At 35.6% G+C, this 18,131-nt stretch overlaps 2 protein-coding genes across 2 annotated transcripts in view; one reads left to right on the plus strand and one right to left on the minus strand.

Annotated features, from left to right (window-relative positions):
• Positions 1 to 1,029: 1,029 nt before the first annotated feature.
• On the plus strand, positions 1,030 to 10,513 carry LOC149170311 (protein DETOXIFICATION 27-like). The gene is made up of 6 exons (XM_089425512.1): positions 1,030 to 1,311; positions 1,753 to 2,158; positions 9,225 to 9,363; positions 9,494 to 9,580; positions 10,087 to 10,143; positions 10,225 to 10,513. Exons 1-6 carry the CDS (start codon positions 1,030 to 1,032, stop codon positions 10,511 to 10,513), a joined length of 1,260 nt encoding a protein of 419 aa, XP_089281638.1.
• A 56-nt stretch (positions 10,514 to 10,569) lies between these two features.
• The window catches only part of LOC149170312 (uncharacterized), a 47,943-nt gene continuing 40,381 nt past the window's right edge, over positions 10,570 to 18,131 (minus strand). Inside the window, exons 3-5 of the mRNA XM_089425513.1 lie at positions 11,127 to 11,130; positions 10,772 to 10,921; positions 10,570 to 10,649 (exon numbers count right to left, since the gene is read on the minus strand). Coding sequence (XP_089281639.1) covers positions 10,570 to 10,649; positions 10,772 to 10,921; positions 11,127 to 11,130 — 234 coding nt within the window. The remainder of the gene's footprint in view (positions 10,650 to 10,771; positions 10,922 to 11,126; positions 11,131 to 18,131) is intronic.

The raw sequence follows: 18,131 nt of genomic DNA on the forward strand, positions 1-18,131 counted from the left end.
TAGTTAGCTTGTTGTGTAAGTCATGCTACATGGGTGTGACATTGAGTTAACTCAATTGAGTTATTTTTATCAAGTTAAAAATAGGGGCTGCATGATTTTAGATTTTACAAAGATTATGCCATTATGTGTCGAACATTTTTTTAAAATTAATGCCTATATATGCAATTGCAAGGACTACCATAACTCTCACACAATTCTTCAAAGGGCATTAACTCAATGGAAGAGCACCTGCATTTTTTTAAAATCAACGTTTATATATGCAATTTCAAGGACTACCATAACTCTCACATAATTCTTTAAATGGTGCTAGCTCAATAGAAGAGCACTAAGCAAGAGGTTGATGGTTCGATTCCACTCTGTCCTAATATGAATTAATCAATGACATTGTAGTTTGTTTTTAATTAAATACTTTTAATATTGGTTTATTTCAATGGTGAGATATTTTTCTACATTCATTATTTTATATTGCCTCTAAAGAAACAAAAGTGATGTTGTATTATCTTTGAATGTAATTTTTTATTGTCTCTAGAAAGACAATAGTTAGAATCAAAGACATTGTCTCTTTAAAGACAATATGTCTTTAATCCCAACTATTGTCTCCAGAGAGACAAATATGAAATTGTCTTGAAGAGACAAAAATGCTTGTGTTATATATTGTCATTATAGAGATAATTTTTTAAGATATGTTAATTTGAGACATCAGTGTAAATACAATACTTAAGACAATACACACATTTTCTTTTATCTCAAATTAAAATGATTTACTCAAAAATTATCTTAAATATTGTCTTAAAACCCGCTTGTGTTCTCGTGTTATGGTGATGTGGTAATAATTATTACGTTACTGTTTTGGTAAAATTACAGTAAGGTCTCTAGAGATTTATCCCGTTCTTGCTGCAAATTGGATGGATATAGACGGTCCACTGATTTTGAGTTTCCCTACTGCAGCATTGAATAACATTATTTAACGTAGTGTTGCAGAGGGATTTTAGCACGCAAGTCATTTGTGTGGACATATAGTGCTCCATTATGGAAGAAGGGCAGCTCTGTAGTCCTCTCGTCCAAAATGAAACCGATAGAAGCAGCGAGGATGATTTGTCGGCAGCTACAAGCAGAGGATTGTTTTGGTTGGAGTTGAAAGCCATATGGGGCATTGCAGCCGCGGCTATCGTCAGTCGAGTAGCAACCTCAGGATTAACTGTGATTACACAGGCATTTGTTGGGCACATTGGTGATGTGGAACTTGCAGCGTTTTCTTTGATGGTTGGTCTCATTATAGGGTTCGATTCTGGAATCTTGATGAGTATGATTGTCCAAGTCTTTATTGACTTCTAATCTGATCTATACATTTTAAGTTTTTATCAACTTCTAAGTTTAAAATTTTATGGAAAGAGAAGTTGAAGACCGTAAAGATTAAGCTAGGCTTACACAAAACATATAAAACCAGAAGACATGATAAAAAAAGTGTTTCACTTGTTTTGTAAAATGTAACTTTGCCTTTGACTGCAATTTAGAATCATGTATATAATTTGTGCAGTAAACGGGGTTGTAGGAGAAAGTGTTGTGAAATGTAATGTTTTATACTTTAAAAACCAGAAGACATGATAAAAAAAGTGTTTCACTTGTTTTGTAAAATGTACCTTTGCCTTTGACTGCAATTTAGAATCATGTATATAATTTGTGCAGTAAACGGGGTTGTAGGAGAAAGTGTTGTGAAATGTAATGTTTTATACTTTAATCTTGCTTTAACAGATTGGAATGGGGAATACGCTTGGGACTCTTTGTGGGCAAGCTGTTGGCGGAAATAAACACCATATGCTCGGAATATATCTCCAACGCTCTTGGATTGGGCTCCTGGGATTCACAGTTCTTCTTCTTCCCGTGTTTTTGTTTACAACCCCTATTCTCAGGCTCCTGGGACAGTCTGAGGATGTCTCTCAACTATCTGGGAGAGTAGCACTGTGGTGCATTCCTCTTCATTTTTCATTTCCATTCTATTTTGCCATTCAAAGATATTTAATTTCACAGAGAAAGAACAGTATCATAGCATGGTCAGCTGCAGTTGGAACAGTAGTCTTCGTTCTGTTAAATTGGTTCTTTGTTTTGAAGTGGAATATGGGTCTCAACAGGCCACTTGCCTCATTAGACATTGGGTGGTGTGTTAGGATTTAACAGTGATTCTATATGCGGAATAAAAACTTAAAGAATCATAAAACTGGAATGAAGGTTTAATGCCCAGTAAAAATAAATTACCTCCAGCCATTGATAACGCTCTTGCTGCAGTCAAACCTTTCTATTACGCTTCCACAGTCCACTTGCACTCCAGCTTCAATCCAAGCAAAAAGAAAAGAACACAGAAAATCTGAAGGCACTTCCAAGCTCTGTTCTCTCAGCTAGATGGTGTAAAAACTGAAGGGAATTGAGATACAAGCTTGGGGACCAAACAGATAAATTTATAGCCAAGCTTCCATCAAGCTTCTGATGGCTATGTGTTAGGTGTTCCACAGATCAAGGTAGAGAACTCCAGATGGAGTAATGGACCACTTCAGTAGCTCCCAACAATAAATTTATTAACTGCAGTTGATTTCCTTAATTTAAGGAAATTACTGCAGTTGGTTTCCAAAAATTAAGAAAAGACTGCAGTTTACTTCCATAATTGTAGGCAGCAGTTGTTAAAAAATTAATGGAGCTTAACATTCTCCCACTTGGTCCATACTTCCAAACTTAATGTCTCAACTTAAAACCCATTGATAATCTGTATTAAGTAATAGATACACGAATCATGGCGATAAGTCCTCTAATGACGAGTATTATCTTCCATGTATTACTATGTATTTATTCTTATTATAATTTATGTGGCAACAATTTCTCAAATCAACTTAAAGTGCACATAAATATGAGAAAAAACATCACAATAATTAAGAATTTCATTAAAATAACATTGTCCATACAATGAGAAACTACATAATGGAACCAAGTCCCATATTCATTACATGATCCTTGAATTTAAACGGTGGCATGCCCTTAGTCAAAGGATCAGCTATCATCAACTCAGTGCTGACGTGCTCAATGACCACTTTCTTTTCTTTAACACGTTCCCTTATAGCTAAATACTTAATGTCGATGTGTTTATTTCGACTCCCACTTTCGTTGTTGTTAGCCATAAAAACAACAGCTGAATTATCACAATATATTATCAATGGCTTAGATATAGAATCCATAATTCTAAGCCCATAAATGAAACTCTTAAGCCATACACCATGTAAAGTAGCCTCAAAACAGGAGACGAACTCGGCTTCCATAGTGGAAGTGGCAATCAAGGTCTGCTTGGCACTCCTCCATGATACAGCTCCACCGGCCATCATAAAAATGTAACTTGATGTTGATTTGCGTGAATCAACACATCCAGCAAAGTCAGAATCTGAGTAGCCAATTACTTCCAAGTTGTCCGTCCGTCTATACATAAGCATGTAGTCTTTGGTTCCTTAAAGGTACCTCATTACTTTCTTTGCAGCTCTCCAGTGGTCTAAACCTGGATCACTCTGATATCGTCCCAACATTCCCACAACAAATGCAATGTTAGGTCTTGTGCAGACTTGAGCATACATTAGGCTTCCGACAGCAGAAGCATATGGAATGTTATTCATTTGTTCCCTTTCAAGGTCGTTCTTCGGGCATTGGTTCAAATTGAACCTATCACCCTTCACAATGGGAGCTACACTTGGTGAACAATCCTTCATCCGAAATCTCTCTAAAATTTTATTAATATAGGTTTCATGTGACAGATCCAAGATGTCTCGAAATCTGTCTCTATGGATCTTAATGCCAATGACATAAGATGCCTCACCCATATCCTTCATATCAAAATTTTTAGAGAGGAATTGTTTCACCTCATGTAGCAAACCCTTATCATTGGTTGCTAGCAAAATGTCATCCACATATAAAACAAGAAAACAAATTTTACTCCCACTAACTTTCAGGTATATACATTGATCCATAATGTTTTCTACAAAACCAAAAGAAAAAATTACATTATGGAATTTCAAATACCATTGGCGGGATGCTTGTTTTAAACCATATAATGACTTCTTGAGCTTGCAAACCAATTGCTCACCATCACTAGAGGGGGATCCTTCAGGTTGTTTCATGTAAACCTCCTCCTTTAGATCTCCATTAAGAAAATCCATTTTCACATCCATTTGTTGCAACTCCAAGTCAAAATGGGCTACTAATGCCATAATAACGCGCAAAGAATCTTTCTTAGATACAAGAGAAAAAGTCTCCGTGTACTCGATTCCTTCTTTCTGAGTGAATCCCTTAGCAACAAGTCTTGCCTTGTATCTCTCAATGTTGCCCAATGAGTCTTTCTTTGTCTTAAAGACCCATTTACATCCAATGGCTTTTGCACCATTAGGCAACTCAACAAGATCCCAGACTTCGTTACTCTTTATGGAATTCATCTCTTCCTTCATGGCATTGTACCATAGTTCTGATTCTTTGCAACTCATGGCTTGTGAAAATGACTCGGGATCATTTTCGGCTCCAATGTTGTAGTCAGATTCTTGTAGATACACAACATAATCATTAGGAATTGCTGATCTCTTTGGTCTAGTAGATCTTCTTAATGTTGTACCATCATCTTCCTGAGAAGTATGTGGTTCAACTTGTTGTTCAAAAGTTCTTGGCAACTCTTGAACTCCTTGATCTACTGGAATATCGTCAACAGCTTGTGGAACTTCAACAATTGGTTGTTCAGCGCCAGTTTGTACTTGAGGGGTGCCATGAACAATAACCAATCTATCACTTGAAATGGAAGGTTGAGATTCTAAATGATCCTTCTCAAAAACTATGTTTCTGGTTTGATCGCTCCCACTGATCAAGTCATTTTCAAGAAACTTTGCATTTCTTGATTCCACAATCCTAGTGCTGTGAGATGGAAAATAAAATCTGTAACCTTTAGACCTTTCAGCGTATCCAATGAAATACCCACTAATGGTCCTTGGGTCCAGCTTCTTCTCTTGTGGATTATAAATTCTCACTTCAGACAGGCATCCCCAAACGCGCATATGTCGCAAACTCGGTTTCCAACCTTTCCATAATTCAAATGGCATTTTAGGAACCGCCTTGGTTGGAACTTGGTTTAATATATACACTGTCGTCTTAAGTGCTTCAATCCACAAGGATTTAGGAAGATTGGAGCTGCTAAGCATACTCCGCACCATGTCCAATAATGTTCGATTTCTTCTTTCTGCTACACCATTATGGTCGGGTGAACCAGTGATGGTGTATTGGGCAACAATCCCATGCTCTTGAAGAAATTTAGCAAATGGCCCAGTTGCTTGTCCATCTTCTGTGTATCTACCATAATATTCTCCACCTCTATCTGATCTCACGATCTTAATTTGCTTGCCGCATTGTTTCTCTACTTCAGCCTTAAAGATCTTAAAGGCATCTAATGCTTCTCTCTTTTTATGAAGCATGTAGAGATACATATATCGTGAGTAATCATCTATAAAGGAGATGGAGTATCTCTGACCATGTGAGTCCATGTCTGGACTACATATATTAGTATGTATGATCTCTAATATGTCCGAACTCCTATTGGCACCTTTCTTTGACTTGTTGGTCTGCTTTCCCTTTATGCAGTCCACACAAGTCTCAAAATCAGTAAAATCCAGAGTATTAAGTACCCCTTTATTTACCAATCTTTTAATTCTTTCTATGGAGATATGACCTAGTCTCTGGTGCCATAATTTAGAGGAATCTTCATTAATAACACATATTTTAGTGCCAGTGTGAACATGCATTGAATCATAAGTGACATTGTTTTGTAAATTAATGCAGTAAAGACCATCAGACAAAATACCATTCCCAACATAATCAGATTTATAGAATAGACTGAAAGATTTTTCTGAAAAATTTAAGGAATATCCAAAAGGTACAAGCCTTGAAACTGAAATCAAGTTTCTAGAAAAACTTGGAACATAAAAGGTCTTTTCTAATTCTAAAACAAAGCCATTACTTAAAGTTAAATAACATGTTCCTATAGCTTCCACATGCAAGCTCATCTTTTTTCCTTATAAGATGCTTTGCTCACTTCCCACTGGCTTCCTTAGGTTTTGCAAACCCTGCAAGGAATTCGAAATGTGAATTGTTGATCCAGAATCAATCCACCATGTGTTAATATTAACGTTAACCATATTAGATTCATAACAAACAAATGAGATTAAATTACCTTTGTCCGCAAGCCATTTCTGAAATTTGGCGCATTCCTTCTTCATGTGTCCCTTCTTTTTACAGAAGAAACACTTGGAATCCTTCTTGATATCGGCTTGGGGAGGTACTTTACCTTTCCCTTTCCGATTGGCTTGAGATTTGCCCTTTCCACGCGTTGCCAGCATTGCACTCTCTCCCAGTTCCATCACCAGTCTCTCTTCCTCTTGAACACACATGGTCATGAGTTCATTAATTGACCATTTATCCTTATGTGTGTTGTATGAGATTTTGAAAGGTCCATATTGGTGCGGAAGGGTGTTCAGGATGTAGTGCACTATGAAGGACTCCAATATATCAACCTCGAGTTTCTTCAATTGAGCCACAGTGTCCCTCATCGGCATGATGTGTTCGCGCACACCTTTCACACTGGTGAGCCCTAGGGATGAGAACTTCATGATTAGGGTGCTTGCTAGTGCCTTGTCTGAAGTGACGAATTGATCATCAATGGCCTTCAACAAGTCTCAGACCTTTTCATGCTGATCAACGGAACCACGAATACCAGCTGAAATTTTAGTCTTAATGAACATTATGCTTAGACGATTGGATCGCTCCCATCGTTCATAAAGCATGATGTTCGTTGCAGTGCTAGTATTAGTGAGTGCCTGTGGTTCATCTTTCCTAATAGCATAATCTATGTCCATCCACCCCAAATGAAGGAGAATCCTCTCCTTCCAAACCTTATAGTTATCTCCCTTAAGTTCGGGAATGTCACAACGAATTTCAGAGAAATTTGCAGGTTGTACAACTGCATCAAAATTAAAAATCACATGCTTATGTTAAAATTGAGGCTTAGATAAAATTTCATGTTTTACCAATGTAAATCATGCTCAAAATTGAATCTAATGACATAAAAATTGACTGTGGGCTAAATTTTCAATTCAAACAGATTCAATTTTTTATAATTCTGAACTTTATGATAAAACTTATTAATTCATAACTCCTATGGGTAGGTTATGAAATTTTATCCTAATTAATTACATAAATATAATAAAAATTCTTGTGGGATAAAATTTATCATATTTAGTCTAATTAATTACAATTTAATGTTTAAATAATCTTTATGTGATCTAACCAATCATAATATATAATTTTTTTTTTTAATTAAGGATGCTATGGCTATTCTCTAATTAATTAAAATTATATGGATCACTAGACATTACCCATTATAAAATTGCATAAACAAAAATATATATATATATGGAAAACGGAAACAATTACCGCACTAATCAAACTCCTAAAAAAAATATGAATGTGAATGTGTTCTTAATAATGTATTCCTTTACCTCCCATTGCCACATTTTCACCATATCCAAATTGGCAAGTGTGTGTGATGTTTACATAGAAGCTATAGGATTAAGAACATACATGTGGTCCTAATAATATGTTCCTTTACATTTCATTCCCATTTTTTTTTTTAATAAATGAACTTCTCATAAGCATCCATTAAAAAACATATTTATTAATTTGTTGTGATATTATTTAAATGAAATAATATAAATCAAAATATTAAAAAAAATAAAAATAAATTATTTTCAATAATTAATTAATAAATTTACTTGAAAATGAATATAAATGTGATTTAACTTTCCGATTCTAAAAATAAATGAATAATGTCCCATTTCATTTTCAAGAATCTAATCCATTTTTTATCTCTAATTTTAAGTGAGATATTAAAGAGAATCTACTTAGTCAATTGCCATCCTCAAAACCCATTCACTACTATATTCAATAAAATAAAAACTTAAATTATATTCCACATACTTATTACTTTTATCTTAAAGAAAATATCGTATTTGTCATTGTATGCGTCATTAGAACTTTTCAGAATCAGATATAACCGTAGGGTTATGGTTTGGCAGACTTTGATGCCTGGACGCAACAATACGGTGGTTTGTTTCATTTTCATTATCCTGCGATTTTTTTTATAATGGATGCTGTGGGTGCTTCGCAGGAGAAGGTGGTGAGGGAATTTCAGAAGGGCTCCCATCCAGAACATCCGCAGGGATCTCCACAATGTGAGAATCAACAGGCACATTTGGTTTAGAAACAACAATCACATCTTCGCACGTGGCCATTTTGGCAAAGCAAATTTCGAATAGCAAACACAAAATCGAAAAGATGCCGCGAACGTTTTCGAAAACAGAAAATGCAGAATGAATCTGCGAGCTTTAAAACCGACAGATTGAATTCAATCACAGAGCGCTTGTAACTTTGTAACTCGAAGTGTTATCTATGAGAAATACGACAGGTATTAACCAAAAAAAAAGATCATTATCCTTTCGTTTAAAAGCGACTGAATTCGAATTTGAGAAAACAAATCTTTCGGAGCATGGACTGTGATTTTCGTTATAACAACATAATCTTGGTAAGCAGAACACACCAAGCAGAGATACATGTTCAGCTCCGATACCAATTGCTAGGATTTAACAGTGATTCTATATGCCGAATAAAAACTTAAAGAATCATAAAACTGGAATGAAGGTTTAATGCCCAGTAAAAATAAATTACTTCCAGTTATTGATAACGCTCTTGCTGCAGTCAAACCTTTCTATTACGTTTCCACAGTCCACTTGCGCTCGAGCTTCAATCCAAGCAAAAAGAAAAGATCACAGAAAATCTGAAGGCACTTTCAAGCTCTGTTCTCTCAGCTAGATGGTGTAAAAACTGAAGGGAATTGAGATACAAGTTTGGGGACCAAACAGATAAATTTATAGCGCTTCCATCAAGTCGCTGATGGCTATGTGTCAGTGTTCCACCGATCAAGGTAGAGAACTCCAGATGGAGTAATGGACCACTTCAGTAGCTCCCAACAATAAATTTATTAACCGCAGTTGATTTCCTTAATTTAAAGAAATTACTGCAATTGGTTTCCAGAAATTAAGGAAAGACTGCAGTTTACTTCCATAATTGTACGCAGCAGTTGTTAAAAAATTAATGGAGCTTAACAGGGTGGATACCTGTTATTATCCAATTCCTGTATGTTACCTGTGGAGGGTGCCCACTCACATCGACTGGATTTTCAAGGGAAGCTTTTTGTGAAATTTGGCCATGTCTCAAACTATCTGTTGCATCTGGTGTCATGCTATGGTAAGTACTTTTGAGCTTTGAATAACGTATTTATATGACTAGCTTATCTGCGGATATCCCTGTTTACCCACTGCCAAACCATTATCCATTATGAATTGGGATTTCTAAGGTTTTCCATTGTTATCAACAGCTTGGAGATTTGGTATTACAGAATTTTGGTTCTGCTGACAGGACAAGTAAAGAACACTGAAGTTCTTGTTAATTCCCTCACTATTTGGTAAGCAAATTGGCTTTATATATCTCTATTTCATTTTTATATGATACAGAGAAAACCATTAACATTAATTGTGAAAAAAGATGGAGTAATCTACGCTATGAATCAGAGGTACACTGTCCACCATGAAGTGGGCATGTAGATTAGTGTCAGCGGAGGTAGCAATCCACATATGAATCCAACCAGTGTTCAGTATGAAATAGGTATACAAAATGAAACAATCACAATCTGCTCTGTCAAGCCACAGATTGGCTTGAGAAGGGTCGCAAAGTTCAATTCCAATCACAGTTTGCTATGCCAAGCCACACATTGCTTGAGTGGAACCACAGAGCTCCATTCCAAGCCTGCAGTACAGTTTTTGGCAACACAAGTAATTACTTTCATGTTTTAATGAAAAGATAAAGCAATCGCAATTTGTCAAGTCAATGAAATTATAGTGGTCGATTTAGCTATTACAGAATAAGAGGTTGCATTCATGTTAAACTATATTGTGTCTGAATACCTTACAGCTTGAACATCAACGACTGGGAATTGTCTATACCGCTTGGATTTCTTGTTGCAACCAGGTAATTCCTCAAAAACTTTAAACTTTAAGACCACCTTTGTAGTCAAGACTGATGCAATAGAAGCCCCAGCATCTGTTGAAGAATCCCCGTGAGGGTGGCCAACCAACTTGGAGCCCAGAATCCCCGTGGAGCCAAATTTTCTATACTTGTCTCAACGGCCTATTCCTCTATTATAGGAATTGCCATTTTGGTGATTCTGCTGCTTTTCCGCAGTGATTTGGGTTATTTGTTTACAAAGAGCACTGCAGTGCAAGAGGCTGTTGCCAAATTGGCCATCTTGTTAGCATGCACAATCATCCTCAACAGTGTACCGCCCGTTCTCGTCGGTAAACTGCATATCACAAGCTCTTCAAATTCCCATTTCTTATGATTTTTTCTCAGATGTTATGAGATTTATAATCTTAGTTTTTTAATGAATTTATAATCTTAAGTTAGAGCCGTGCAAGAGGCTGTTGCCAAATTGGCCATCTTGTTAGCATGCACAATCATCCTCAAAAGTGTACAGCCTGTTCTCATCTATAAACTGCATATTATAAATTCATTAAAAAACTAAGATTATAAATCTCATAACATCTGAGAAAAACTCATAAGAAATGGGAATTTGAAGAGCTTGTGATATGCAGTTTACCGATGAGAACCGGTTGTACACTGTTGAGGATGATTGTGCATGCTAACAAGATGGCCAATTTGGCAACAGCCTCTTGCACTACAGTGCTCTTTGTAAACAAATAACCCAAATCACTGCGGAAAAGCAACAGAAGCACCAAAATCACAATTCCTATAATAGAGGAATAGGCCGTTGAGACAAGTATAGAAAATTTGGCTCCACGGGGATTCTGGGCTCCAAGTTGGTTGGCCACCCTCACACTGCATCCAACAATTCAAGGGAATGTAAGGGTGCTCTTCAATAGATGCTGGGGCTTCTATTGCATCAGTCTTGACTACAAAGGTGGTCTTAAAGTTTAAAGTTTTTGAGGAATTACCTGGCTGCAACAAGAAATCCAAGCGGTATAGACAATTCCCAGTTGAGCATCCTTTCAACTGGAGTTGATAAAACTAGAGGGTTGAAGCCTCCTTCTAGTTAGAGCTAATAAAACCAAGGGGTTGGAGTTGGTAAATTAGGGTGTTGGAGCACCCTTTTAGTTGGAGATGATAAAACAAGGGAATTGGAGCCTCATTCCAGTTGGAGTTGGTAAATTAGGGTGTTGGAGCATTCTTTAAGTTGGAGTTGTTAAAACTAGGGGTTTGGAGCCTCCTTCTAGTTGAGGTTGGTAAATTAGAGTGTTGGAGCATCTTTTTAGTTGGAGCTGATAAAACCATGGGGTTTGCGCCTCCTTCCAGTTGAAGTTGGTAAATCAGAGTGTTGGAGCATCCTTTCTGTTGGAGTTGATTAAACCAAGGGGTTAGAGCTTCCTTCCCATTGGAGCTAGTAAATTAGGGTGTTGGAGATTCCTTTCAGTTGGAGCTTATAAAACTAGCAGGTTGGAGTTGGTAAATTAGGGTGTTGGCGCATACTTTTAGTTGGAGCTGATAAAAACATGGAGTTGGAACCTCCTTCCAGTCATTTTTGAAGAATATTGGAAGTTGGAGCTTCCTGATGATGTAATATTTATGACTTATATTAAAATCGTTCAATGTTTTTTTCTCTCAGAAGGTTTTCCACCTAAAAATCTCGTGAATTGCCTTTTGATGTTGTGCATTGTTGAATGGTGTTGTTAACTATTTAATTTTTACATGATATGATTAAAATATTAAAAAGTGCCCAATATTGATTCATTCCTAACCTTCTTAGTGTTGTTGAATATTCCAACATTAGTAATACATGCCATTAAACAATATTTTCAAAATTTCATTTCTTTTCACACTCATTTTTCAAAATATGTTAAATATACACTGATTTCTTCTTACCTCTTCACGACATCACCCATTGTAGAGTAAATTAAATACCATCCATATGGTTATTAAAGGCATGGTTTCGAAGATGTCTATGTAATTTCTAATCAAGATGTACGATTGTTTAATGAGAGTTTTCATTATTCCCTCCTATTTTCATGATCGAGTAACCAAATTTGCTATATAGGCTTTGCCTGATTTGTTATAATCCTTAGCCTTTGCTAATTATCCCAATCCCCACTCTTCTTTGTGATGTGCAATAAAACATGTTTATCCAAAACTTCTATGTAAACACACATAAAATAATCAAATTGATCTATGGCTATTAGATGATAGATTTGGTGCATCAAAATGATAATGGAAAATACTAGTGGGTGATTGAGTTAAGGAACGTAGGAAACGAGTTCAAAACCAAGAGGTTGGTCCCCAAGTTTGGGTGAGAAATCGTTCCCTTTTTAAATTCTTAAAATAAACAAAAAAAATTCAATCAGTTTCTGATTTAATTTTTTTCTTCCATGGTCATGGTTTTCTGCTTTTGTGTCATTGTAAACAAAGAGATTTTTTTTTTTTTTTCCTTATAATTTTTTAATTTCTTTTCAAATTTTAGTTTTTTGCTTTTTGTTAGTTTTAACCTTGTTACTATAGCAAAAAAAATTCAATCAGTTTCTGATTTAATTTTTTTCTTTCATGGTCATGGTTTTCTGCCTTTGTGTCATTGCAAACAAAGAGACTTGTTTTTTTTTTTTTTTTCTCTTTCCTTATAACTTTTTAATTTCTTTTCAAATTTTAGTTTTTGGCTTTTTGTTAGTTTTAACCTTGTTACTATTGTCATTCGTCATGAGTTTGTTGTTAACAATTTAGTATTTATTTATTTATTTTTGCCAATTTCATAGGAATTTGGTACAACATGAAATTTACTTTGGCACCTTCCCTCCTGTTTTTATATGTTGAATTATATTCATTCAAGGAAAGGCAAAGGAAACTAGGCCAGAAGCAACAAGGGTAGCATGAATATGATTTAGTGCTAGCCTGAAAGGATGTTGAGATGTTAGCATTTATCAAAGACTGATTGGTCCTAGATCAAATAAAAAAACCTCAACCTAATGGCACAAAAGTGTCAATTGGGTGTAAAGCATAGTTACCAAGTTCCTCCCTATCAAACAAAAGATATGAAAATGTAATGATTTGATTCAAATACCATATAATTTGTGGAAATTCTATCTGATTTGCCTTAGGTTTGAAAATGTATGGTTTGTACTTTATCTACAGATTAAATGATTAAGAGGCCATTTGAGTCCCCTATATCGACTGGGTCACTGGAACATACCCTCTTCTCTTTCACAACCCCTTTTCACCCTTCAATCATTTTCATTAACTTAGCTAACGACCTACCTTAATAAAATCTCGTCTGATCTTTTCTTTTATAAGGTGTCGACGAGATCCTCTTTCATTAACTAAGGACTAAGGAATATTAGGACCTCCCTCTTTCATTTTGAAGCCCTGGCTCGCTTATGCAGAGCCACTCAGGCAAAAAATTAGAGAAAATAGGTGCAAGTTGGCTAGCATAACGTGCAACACATTTTCATAGTTTATTCATTATTTAGATGGCATAGGATTTTAAGGGTAGTACTTGTCTAAATACAAATAAATAACTGTATCTACACATGCTTCTATTCTTAGGGACGCTAGATAAATATGTTTTGAAAACTAATTTTATACATATTTATTTGTTTATATGAGAAATATTTTAAATAAATAAGTGTTGAAATTAAAAGAAAAATTTCAGATTTTAGTTTTGAAAATAAGTAAGATTGAGGAGAAAAAGGGCAAGTATTAACAATATGGCACAAGTATTAACACTGTAGCACACGTATTGGAAATTCTTATTGGCATACGTTCATGAGAGATATGGAATTTGACAACGAAATTTCTTAGGTTGGTCTATATTGGAACCTCGCATGAATAATTTATCATCTAGGCAAATTTGGGAGTGCCTTGACGGCCGAAAATGAAACCATCAATCCGCTGTCTATTATGCCTTGCAAATTCTTATTATTAAAAAAGGGCAAGTATGATATGTGTGTATGAATCCTCCTACCCATCTACTGCAAAATCAGCATTGGCCAAATAAACTACCGAAACGACTAATGATGATGTTTAAAATGGGTTGTTTGTTGTGCAAAGGCATCCTTCTTTGTTACATTCCTAAGGCGATATGGGAAAGCTTTCTCTTACTTTCTAACTTGCCTACATACACGTTATTATGCAATCTGCTAAAAGGCAGACATGCCCAAGTAATGTGCTCTCCGCCTATTGGTGATTGGCATAAAAAAATTATTTAAAAACTCTGATTAAAGCAACTCTTTCGGGATTAAAGTATTAACATTTGAGCCTACTTTTTAGTTCCTTTTTCCCTGACAATGGACACACCAGAGGTGGCCCACAGATAAGAAGTTGAGTTAATGCAATGAACACTGATTTTAATATGAAATATGAAGCTCCTTGCAATTCATTAAAAAATCCAGTAAAGCATTGCAATGAATGTTAACTCATTCTTCTATTTTATATTTCTTAATACAGTATATAATTCAAAAATTTCAACTTTTGGAACAACAATTACAGCCAACACTTCTTAATTACATAATTTTTTTCCAGAGTTACAGGGACTAAAATGACCTGCAATACAACACTTGTTAATTACATGTGGTTATCTTTTTATGATAAACTCATTAATCATTTGATAGAGTAAAAACTAGCCACTTAAGAGTATTAAATAATTCTTTCAATTTTTTAAGTGAATTATAAATAAATTGAGTATTCAAAAAAGTTTACAAAGTTAAAAATATCAACATGACATTATTATGCAATTTTCTACCAAAATCGTTAGGAGGATTCTCTTTCAATGGAAAATATGGCCTCTTCACATAATTCACCCTAATTTTATGAAATGCCATCACATGTACAATGGAAAGTTGATTCTTTCATGCTTCTTTTAGCGTAAATGCTAGCGACAAAACCATTGGTTCTTTTGGCATAAATGCTAGCGACAAAACCATTAGTTCTTTTGGCATAAATGCTAGTGAAAAAACCATGGATTTGGTAGAAATAAGTGAAGCTCGTAGGACATATGCATATGTTTATTATCTTTCCTTGTTTGATAATGATGTTGATCGTGTCAAACAAAAACAAAATTTTTCCAATTCATTCAAAGTGATGCTTTCTCCCCTGCAATAGCTACCTCCTCCGCTGCCTCCTTCTTTAGCCAATCAGGGGTCGATTTCATGATAGGCTTCTTGGCCTCAACCCTCTATGTAGTAGTGGTGTTAATCTCATCCAATGAGATGGTCTCCACATCAAGTGTCTTTTGAATTTGCCTCACCCACAATCAGAGATTGTTGTAGACACAGACCATGTCGTTAAGGCGTTAGGAATCCAACCTGTATGAGGGTCATAAATTATAAATTAATAATGTGGTAACCTAGTTGTTATATGTTGATATTAAAATTTCAGATGAAGATTAGTGCATCTGTTTTTTGTGTTCTCTACCAGATTCATGTGACAATATGGTTGTTGCAATAGGTAGCAATACAACTACATTGAAGTTTGATGAAATAGTCTCATCCTTGCTTTCGTAGGAGATGAGACGGAAAATATTGACGGTCGGAATGGATATGCCCTATCTGTATGAGGACAGTCCTAGAATAGAAACAAAAATAAGTCCTCGAGTGGAAGATTTAAATCTAGAGGGAAATCTAAATCTCTAGGAAAACCTGTAAAGGTGTGCTAGAAATGCGGAAAGGAAGGGCACTCCAAAAAGCATTATAGATTAAAGCTCCTGAGAAATGAAAGGGATATGATGATGCTCCTTATGCAGATATGAAAACCACCTCAGATGAATGTGGGGATGTGTACTTGGCTTCTTTTTAAAGTACACATATACATCATGAGGAATGGTCGTTTGAATCAGGTGCATCCTTTCACTTCACTCTCTATAGGGAGTGGTTCTGCGAGTATGAGAAATATGATGTTGGTAATGTCTTTAGGGGATGATAGGAAGGCTAGAATTATCAGGCGTGGACAAGTCAAGCTGAAGTTGCAAGGTGGGAGGACTAGAACGCTTTCGAGTGTTCTACATATTCCTGCATTGGCTAGAAATCTAATTTCTATAAGCAATATGGATGATGTAGGTGTAAAAATAGTGTTAGAGAAGAATACCTACAAGATGGTTCGGGGGGCACCTGTATTGATGTGGGGATTTTATATTGGAATTATGTACAAGCTTCTGGGTAGTATTTTTATTGATGAATGCAATAGTTTTGTGGTTCCTGAAAATGGAGCATAAAATGTACTAGTCACTAGTGAAAATACCATGCTATGGCATCAAAGGCTTAGACATATTAGAGAGAAGGGCCTTCGAATACTTCATGGTAATGGTATGTCTAGTTTCTCTCTGGATTTCGATTTATATGAACAATATTGTGTATATGGGCAACAAAATCGAGTGAGTTTCCCCTATGGTGCTAAGAGGGCGAAACAGATATTAGATCTTATGCACAGTGATGTGTTTGGACCTATTTTGGTTGCATCACTAGGTAATTTGTATCATTTATATATGAATTCTCAAGGAATACATGGATATATTTCTTCAATAAGAAATATGAAGTCTTTGACAGGTTTAAACAATTTAAGGCTTTGGTGTATAACCAGACAGATAAAAATATAAAGGTGTGGAGGAAAGATAATGGTGGAGAGTTTTGCAAGAAGGAATTTAAAGAGATTTCTAAGAAGTGTGGTATAGCATGGTAGAATACTGCTCCATACACACCTCAGCAAAACGAAGTTGCAAAAAAAATGAACAGGATGTTGATAGAAAAGGAAAGAAGCATTCTCAATGGTGTCAGGTTAGGATATGAATTTTGGGTAGATGCAGTGGAGACTGCATGTTACCCGGTTAATATATCACCTTCATCATCGTTGGAAGATAAGACTCCACATGAGGTATGGATTGGTAAGAAACCCTCTCTTTCACATCCAAATCTTAAAAGGTTATAAGCTTTGGAACCTAGGAACAAGGAAGGTTGTGTATAACTGAGATGTGGTGTTTAGAGAGGTGAAATATGTTATTAAACATGAAGTCCTACCAAAGGAACCTAAGAAGAGAGAGTTTGATCTAAAGGAGGAAGAATCCGACTCTACAACAGAACAAGAATCAGAAGATGAAGAGCCACAAAATCTAGCTGTGAGAAGATTAGTTCAAAAAAGAAGGCAGCCAGAAAGATATAGTCCGTCTGCTTTCTGTTCAAATTTTTCTTTATCTATTATTGATGATGATCCTAGAACTGCCAGGGAGGAAGTAGATTCAGAGGATGGAAAAATACAGAAATAGGCCATGGTTGATAAAATGACATCTTTAGACAAAAATGAGTCTTGGGATCTGGTGGAGATGTTGGCTAGAAGGAAACCCATTAGAAGAAAAAGGGTGTTTAAGAAGAAGATGCATGCATAAGGCAAAGTTAAGAAATAGAAAGCTCGGTTGGTAGCAAAATATTATTCCCAGTTGTCGGGAATTAATTTTGGTTATATTTTTTCTCTTGTTGCCAAGATAGCTTCTATTATATTACTTTTATTTGTTGCTCATTCTTTTGATTTTTAGGTAGAACAGATGGATGTGAAGATAACATTTCTTCACGAGTCTCTCGAAAAAGATATTTACATGAAGCAACCTTAAGGCTTTGTGGTGAAGGGAAAGAAGGAACTAGTATACATGTTAAAAAAGTATCTGTATGGGTTAAAACAATCACCAAGAATGTGGTATCAGAAATTTGATACATATATACAGGGACTTGGCTTCACAAGAAGCAAAGAGGATCACTGTGTGTATTTTAAATTAAATTTGGTGATCATGTTATTTATCAGGTCTTGTATGTGGATGTTATGTTGCTGATTGGAAATGATAAAGACATTATCTAGGATTTGAAGACCCAATTGTCCTCCGGATTTGACATGAAGGATCTTGGTGTTGCAAACTATATTTTGGGCATGGAAATTAAACCAGGGGAAGCTTTGGTTAGACCAGAGGAAGTATGTCGAGACAA

Source organism: Pinus tabuliformis, chromosome 4_2 (genome assembly GCF_031772625.1).
Source record: "Pinus tabuliformis cultivar Carrire ecotype Pingquan chromosome 4_2, CPIR1, whole genome shotgun sequence".
NCBI lineage: Eukaryota > Viridiplantae > Streptophyta > Pinopsida > Pinales > Pinaceae > Pinus > Pinus tabuliformis.

What these genes read in the sequence shown, in the direction of transcription:
- LOC149170311 (XM_089425512.1), top strand. Translation starts at nt 1,030, where the DNA reads ATGGAAGAAGGGCAGCTCTGTAGTCCTCTCGTCCAAAATGAAACCGAT. An exon ending in GTTAATTCCCTCACTATTTG is followed by an intron (nt 9,581 to 10,086) that starts GTAAGCAAATTG and finishes AATACCTTACAG; the next exon opens with CTTGAACATCAACGACTGGG. An exon ending in GGATTTCTTGTTGCAACCAG is followed by an intron (nt 10,144 to 10,224) that starts GTAATTCCTCAA and finishes CATCTGTTGAAG; the next exon opens with AATCCCCGTGAGGGTGGCCA.